Here is an 8,190-nt window from a genome sequence, read left to right on the forward strand (position 1 = left end):
TTGTACATTGGAGATTGCCACTGTAGCTTGGACTGTGGGTTTTTCCAAGGCATTTTTCCAAACCTGGAAGATGGTCTATTCATTGAACTTTGCAACTCCAGATCTCCGCCTCGATTGTTGTGGTTCTGTGCAACCCATATTGAACTGGGTGAATAATGCTGATAGTAATGCCCATTCCAATTTTGATCCTGGCAGTACACGGTAGTCAGAAAGCAGATCACAATACTGAGAATCATTCCCCCAAGTCTAAACCAATGTATCTGCAAAAGAAATTTTATAAGGTTAGTCGGATGCAATAATTTATAAAAAAAAATTACATGCATTAGAAAGTCAAAATTGATGATTTATTGGAAATTCTCGTTGTTTCTCAAGAAAATACCATAAAAACAATTTTGTTTTCATGTCGGCCCATCACAAATCAGTCCAAATTCCTATAGTACGATGATGGTTGTTCAGAATCATTCCAACATTTTATTTCGAAGAAATTATGAGGGAAATTTCTGATGGTTTAACATGAACAAGCCATCCAAACAAGTTGCTATTCTTATGTTGGGCCATCATAAATAGGTCCGAATTTCTACATTGGGGTGATGGTTACTTATGTTGGCTTCCATCAAAAATATAATGGCTCGTGATGGAATTATTAATGTTTACCATTCAGATTATGGTGGGCCATCATTGAAAAACCATCAAAAATTTTGACTTGGGTAGGCGCGTAATACAAATGATAAGTTCTACCCTAAAAATTAAGCCGAACCACGAGAACCTGCCACGGTTAGTCTGACGGCAAGGAGACTCTAACCTGGGATCCGTCCACCACTGAGGATATTTCACGTCAGCGCTGTGGTCGGTGCAAGCCAGATGCGGAATTCGCATCGACCAGCCATCGCTGGATTCGAACCGGTTCATCTCACTGGAAGGAGAAAGCTCTATCCCCTTAACCATCACGGCTCAATTTTCATACACAATAAAAAACAACTCACAGAAAGAAACATTCATTCCGAGATCAGGATTCGAGCCCGCAGTCTGGCACGCTAACCACTCGGCCGGCCTTAAACGTAGACTAAATCATGAAGATTTAAATTCTGAAAAAAAGTTTTCAAAATATTAATGTAGAAAACCAAATTATTACAGGATTGCTTCTCCATTGCGTTATCTTGAGAAATCCTGCCATAATTTCTTCGTACATTTCGATATTTTGAAAATGATTTTTCAGCACTTAAATGGAGTAAAACTTCATGTCTTACTCGAGGTCTAACCTAAAGTCACTTTTTGATGCCTTTAATTTTAAATTACTTACGCAGGTGAAAGAGAATTTACCTTGAAAGGGTTTCTTAAGAGTACTTTATACCAGGCAAGAAGCCCTACATGGCAAATTCTGTTTCTCCTCGATTAAAAAATTAAAAATGTATAGTATAGAAAAAAGTGAGTTCAGACAAAACAATAGTAAACCATGAAGTTAAAAATGTTGATATAGTTCGTTCACTGGGAGTTGACACTTGGATCCAACTCCTCGTACGCTAAGTTAATTACATTTCCGCGCTTGAAATTGAGACAACCCTTAATGCGTGCCAACGCAAACCCATAATTCTATTATAACTTTCGTTACTCTAGCTAATTAAATATGTTTCGAATTTAAAAACTGCGGTTCTCCCAACAAAATGCCTCGAAAAAGACAAACAACTCACTCAAACAAGAGAAATATCAAATTTATGAAATATTTAATGATTAAGCAATGTACATAAATATTGCAAAATAAATATTTTTGTTATACGATCACCAAATAGCAACCTTGTTCAGGATTGTTCACATCCTTTTCCCAAAAATAGCGAAATAGTATCGCCGGATATCACGTAATGTTGGCGAAGCTAAGTGCCAGCTCCTGGTAAACAAACTATATTTTGTTCTTTTAAAAAATTAAACAAATTATTGCAGCATAATTCATGATTACGCAGTTGAGCAATAATATATATTATATAAAACGCTAATACGTATGTATCAATAAAACCGATGATATAGCTTTTCTCGCGTTGGCAACAGTTTTCCACTTTAATTGATAGGCTTCGGCGCTCAAGAGCACGTAGTGAGCATCATATGTCTAATCGGGTGAATTCTCACCGAATTATCAAAAAAATTCTCACAAAATTATCTTCATCGAAGCCGATGCTTTACATCCGGCGTTCAGTACTATGTCATATTGTTTTACAACACATGGTTTTAGCCCTCTGGTGGGAAAGACTTTAAAGCAAAACTTACTACAGTTACTTTTCTCAACAACTGAAATTTAGAATAGTGTGATTAGGAAAAATATGTGAACTGTTTGCAATTTCGAATTAATATTGAAATGCATAGCTTTAGAATTTTCTACAGTGAAAAGTTTTCGGAACTTCAGTGTTAAAAAAAGTATACAAAAGCTAGACGTTAAGAACGTATCCAATGAGCGAGCAAAGCGAGCATCGGATTGCGAAGCAATCGGAAATGAACTGCGGAAGCAGTTCCGGGGTTTGGCGAGCGCCAGCGAGCAGGGGGCGAAGCATCCTAGTTCTAACATAATTTATTAGCCCTTCGATATTTCGCAAATAAGACTTTTTTTAGTGTTTGAAGATTTTTTAATATAATGATGATTTATTTTAAACTAGCAGCTGAAACAGAATTCGCCACAAAGTATTTCTTTCACAGTAAAGCGTTTTTTTAATGTAACTTTAACTCTCTGTATTTCTCTAACCCTAAATGTACTTAATCGGGCAAAATATGAACTACTTCAACTTCGAAAATTTTACTAGTAATAATATTTACTTTTTAGTTTAATTAATAAACTGAGTTTTAAATATGTTTATTATATATATATATATAAATACATAAACTTAGATAAAACAACAAAATCAATTATTTCAAAGAGAACTAAACTAATACAATTTCAACCTGGCTAGCAGCGACTTAAAACAACAAACTTCATTTAATGTTTATTTGTTGCTAGAAGTCCTTTCAGAAAATATTTATTTGTTGCTAGAATCCAGACTCGCAGAAAATGCCGTTTACTGGTTTAATTCAGTAGGAATAATACGGCGTGTGATGTAGGCTATGGTATAAAAAATTTAGCTATGAAAAATATGTTGCCCACGTACGCAAAACTTATTTATTCAATTGCAGTAAGACAAGCAAAATATTTTTTTAATAATTTCAGCAATCAAAATCTATAATTTGCTCAAAATCAGTTTGTTAGTTTCTGAAAAAGAAATATTCAGCAATATGAATATTTTGAATTTTTATTCCTTAGAAATGCTTTTAACATTATCTCAAATCTTAGATTTTTAGCCAAAATGTAAAAATTTCTTTACTTCGCATTTTAAATCAATTCAAAACATNCGACGAAATGGCCTGTCGACGAAACAACCCTGTCGAGGAAACGGCCTGTCGACGAAATGACCTAGTCGATGAAATGGCCTGTCGATGAAGTGGTGTCGATGAAATGGCCTGTCGATGAAGTGATTGTCGATGAAATGAACCAGACCCAAAATTACGTGTAAAAAACTGGAAGACAGTTATTTAGCTACATGAAATTTTAAAAAAAAATTGTTTAAAACAATTCAGTTTGAAAATTTAATGAAAATTTTAAAAGTAACTACAAGCATACAGACTTAGTTTATGACTTCTTCGCTACGATGTAGTGTGACGACAGTAGTGTTAGCTGACCTCGTTAAAAAAATACTCTATGCAAAACCTCACGACACATAAGTACAAAAACACTATATTTCACCGAAAAGTGAATAACAATGAAAACGCGTAGGCCTTAAAACATGACCTTTACTCTATCGCCAAAATTTTGCCTACAATTCAAAAATTAAGTTTTTTTTCCTATTTTATTTACTTATTTTTTTATAAGAAAAGTAGCTCAATAACTATGTTAAAATAATGTAAATTAATTTAAAAAAAAAAATATCGCGTTGTGAAATTACGATATCGCCTAGCACAACTCAATTTTAACTATCGATATTTATATATCGATATATATATAGCAATCAACTGAAAAGAATGAGGAAAGAAATATCGTCTGTGAATCAGATGAGCACACAAGAAAGGGTTATTCCAGAATAAAGATAGTTACGTCATATTTTAACTTTCTCTTCGGATGAGCACGTGTCCTTGACACATCCTTAAGTTATTGCGAAATTCCTTGGGAGACTCATTATTTAGAAGTTATGACGCCATCAAAATACCTGAATAACTCCCCCTACCTCCCCTCTTCTTTGTTTAGACTGATAACTGCACAAGATTCATATCATAAAAAATAAGTAGCCTTAGTTTTGAAATTGTAGTTTTAATTTTAAAGCTTGATTGCGCAGAAAAATAGCGAAAATTGTGGTGTATAAAGTCGACCCTCTATTTTTGAATATAAGATAGAAAATTTCTGATATATTGGGAGGTATAAGTCGACCTCTGAAAAAAAACAAATATAAAAATTTCTAAAATATAAAAATAAGATACAAATATTTAATCTACAAAATTTTATTAAATTAAAAATAAACTCTTGAATGACTTATCTCTTATTCTTAATTATTTTTTTCTGAACGTAATTTAAAGTTGTTTTTCTAGACAGACTTTTTAAATTTGTTATAGCAATTACCTTTAATTTTAAATTTGTTATAACAATTACCTTTAATTTTAAATGTTAAAAAAATGATTATTAAAGAAAATTATTTATGATTACTAATAGAATCATAAGCGAAATATAATGATACAATTCTATCCATTTCACCTTTCATAATATTTACCAATGACTCAAATAAATAAATTTAATTTTTAAGAAATGAATATTGGACGTGAGATCACAAGCGTAAGCAAACAGAATTCTTTATAGTACATATTGTTGGATTTAAGAAAAAGAAACCCCAATAGTTTTCTCCAAAATTCTTTTCATTTTTCAATAACAAAAAAAGCAAAATCTTTTTTAAATTAAAGCTTATTCTTTTCCTTTCACCATGTTGCCATTCAGGGACAACTAAACTTAGGATACAAAATGAAAGTGGCACTTATAATCAAACCACAAAACCGACGTTAGTCTGTCTTTGTGTTTAGAAAGCAATAAACTGATTCTTTCTTCGTGAAAAAATATAGAATGTGTCACCTATGAGAATTCTTATTTGAAGGGCTAGGCTTACTCGGAATAGAATGTAAAGAACAGTTGCTTACACAAATGACACGCTTCGATAAGCATTCAGGACCCATACTCATGATGACGTCACTCGCAGGTATCCAATTGGGTATACTATAGCCTACGTCACAGGTTGTGTTATTCCTACTAAATTTCGGGNGCCACAAATAAACAAACGAAGTGTTTGATCGTTTAAATAGCTGCTCGCCAGATTTTATTGCATTATAAAGAAAAGTAATTGATATTCGATTTTTGATTAATAATTGATTTATGTGGATAGTGGCATAGAATTTAGCATTGCGTCATGGTAAATGTTATTCCTACTAAGTGGAAGTAGTTGTGTTTTTTTTATATTATACCCAATTGCATAAAATGTCTACATTTTTGAAATTATGTAAAGTAACTATGGGTGTCAAAAGTAACATTTTAAACAAAACATTATTTCCTGCCAATAAAGTTGGGTTTTGATAACTATTGTTCGCATAAGCATGAAGTCGAATAATTTATTATAAAGAAGAAATTACTAAGCAATAGGATACTTGCAAGTGACGTAGGTGAGTATCTCGATCCTGATAGGTTGTTTAAACGTGGTATTTGTTTACGTTAGCAACTGTTCTTTCCACCCTATTGCGGGAAAGTCAAGCATCAATTCTCTTAAATGATACATTCTATATTCTTTCACAAAGATTTTAATTTTTTCACTACATTTTCGTACTTAACAAGAAGACAGGCATGAAGCCATGCAGAGCATAAACAAATTAATGAATCGATGTTTCGAGGTACATAAAACAAAAATATATCACAGTTACAATAAAATACGTAAACAAATAATAAATCTAAGTTAAGTAAAAGAAGAATACGCGAAAAAATTAATTTGATGCGCAATATAGCACTGTATTTAATTATTTTAACGTTAATTAACATTTCAACTTAAGCGGAGATACTTATCTCAACTTAAACACGCAATTTTGCTAATAAGTGATCATTTGGCGCTGACGTCAGAGGTCACGTGTGTTAGTATACGGGGTCTTCTATTTCTTGAAGTGCAAATACCCAATTATCTTGAAACAATACTTACATTAGCGAGGATGAAATAAAGCAATTTAGGTGTATGGTTTAATCGTATGTTAAAATGTGCATTTCAATAACTTACTACAGTTGATAAAAGTAACACTTTAAACAAAACATCTTTCCCACCAAATGTTTTTTTCCCAATACCCACGTGACAGAAACTCGTCATTCAGGTATCAGTAGGGCAGATTTGTTGGCCACTCTTTCGGAGGTGGACCAACGTTGTTCCCACAGTAAGGACAGATAGTACAGAGAATTAAAGAGCACTCATGCCTTATCTGGGATTCGAACCCAGGACCTTTTTGATGTGAGGTCAGCTCCCTGACCACTACGCAATCCTGTCGGCCCTCCAAATAATGTTGAATTTGGTTAATTATGATGTGAATAAACCTGAAATCAAATTTTACAACAAAAAACGATTAAAAAAAAATATAAAACATTCATTTGTAATTTCCTTGATATATCATTGTTTTTCAGAACTCATTACGTTGAAATATTATTTGTCAAATGTTTCAAAAAAACGTATTCAGATTCAAATACTATTTTGTTCAAGAGTAGATTGTGAAACTCTACTCATATATTAACCTATCAAACTTTACTTTTTTAATTATTAGTTTGTGGAAAGTTATTAAGTCTATGATTTCAATAACATGGATATTCATGACACGCAACATGATTTGATGTCAGCTGTTTTGAATTATCTTAATTGAAATTTTTTTTTTTGATTTACATATCTTACTGTCATCTTCAGCCTGTGTGAAATATGCGGCATTGTTAAACCCCTATTCAATTAATTAGAATATGAAATGAGAAGTTAATAATAAGTTTAAAGAAACATGCATAAATGAAACAAGTTATTTGTTTTAGGAATATCCTTGACCATATGGGTCAGCAATTAAATTGAAAAGTAGTAGGATGATTTCAGATTTTATTTTATTTTTTTCTTTGAAGAAGAAATTGAGAAAAGGAAATGGGTTTGAAACGTGAGAAAATTGGCTGTTTTACTTCCATCAAAGAGCTGTTTTCCATTATTTAACACAGAGAAAAAAATGTGAGCGCAATGCTTACATTAAAAAAAGACGAAACCGATTTTCTTTTTGTCGCAATTACTGTAGCCACGAAAATAAAAGCAAAGGTAATTTAAATAATTAATATTAATAAGCACATAAAACGATTTAACTAAGAAATTCAATTTAGGCTATTACAAAGTTGAACAAAAATAAAATAATATGTGTCAGTGGTAATTATATGAGTGAGAAAAGCTTTCTAAAGACAAGCATGCATTTATATAGATGACCAGTTTTTCGTAATTATATGAGTAAGTACGGTAAGAAAAGCAATAATTCAAAGGATGCATATTTATTTCCAAAAGTTGAATTTAGTTTAATATAGTTCATATTAGCTAGAGCATGCATATCATCTTCAAATTATGAATTAAAATTTGAAATGTTAAATTTCGCTTGAATCACCTTTGAAATGTTTTAGAAAATGCCCAAGGTAAATTTACATCAAAAATACTTATAGTTAATTTAATAAGGCATATTCAACAATTTAGATATTATCTAGTCATTGGATTAGTAAATTATCTAGTCATCTTTTTTATTCTAACTAACATGGCAATACTGTCTTCCTCCTAATTTTTTTTTCATTGAGGTTTTCAAACTCTCAAAACATTAACTAGCTTTTGTAGTTTGATGTTTGTTTTTTTTTATGTCTTAACTTTTTTAATATGAGATACGAGGGTTGCTATTTATATTTCTGGCCTAATAATGAAAAAACAAATATGTAGGATCGAAATTGGTTTTATTGTTTTTCAAAATATTCTCCATGATGATCAATACACTTTTGCATGCGTTTGAACCAATTTTCAAAGCACTTTTTCCAGTCTGATTGAGGTAACTCCAAAACATGCGTTTTGAATGCATCAACCGCTTCTTCGGGGGTCCGAAAATCGTTGTCCGCGTAAT

General features: G+C 31.8%; 1 protein-coding gene across 1 annotated transcript in view; it reads right to left on the reverse strand.

Moving 5' to 3' along the window:
- Positions 1-8,190, reverse strand: part of LOC122271829 (uncharacterized) — a 15,470-nt gene that overhangs the window by 1,576 nt on the left and 5,704 nt on the right. The window contains exon 2 of the mRNA XM_043054346.2: positions 64-260. Within this exon, the coding sequence (XP_042910280.1) occupies positions 64-260 (197 nt within the window). The remainder of the gene's footprint in view (positions 1-63; positions 261-8,190) is intronic.

This window comes from Parasteatoda tepidariorum, chromosome 4 (genome assembly GCF_043381705.1).
Source record: "Parasteatoda tepidariorum isolate YZ-2023 chromosome 4, CAS_Ptep_4.0, whole genome shotgun sequence".
Lineage (NCBI taxonomy): Eukaryota > Metazoa > Arthropoda > Arachnida > Araneae > Theridiidae > Parasteatoda > Parasteatoda tepidariorum.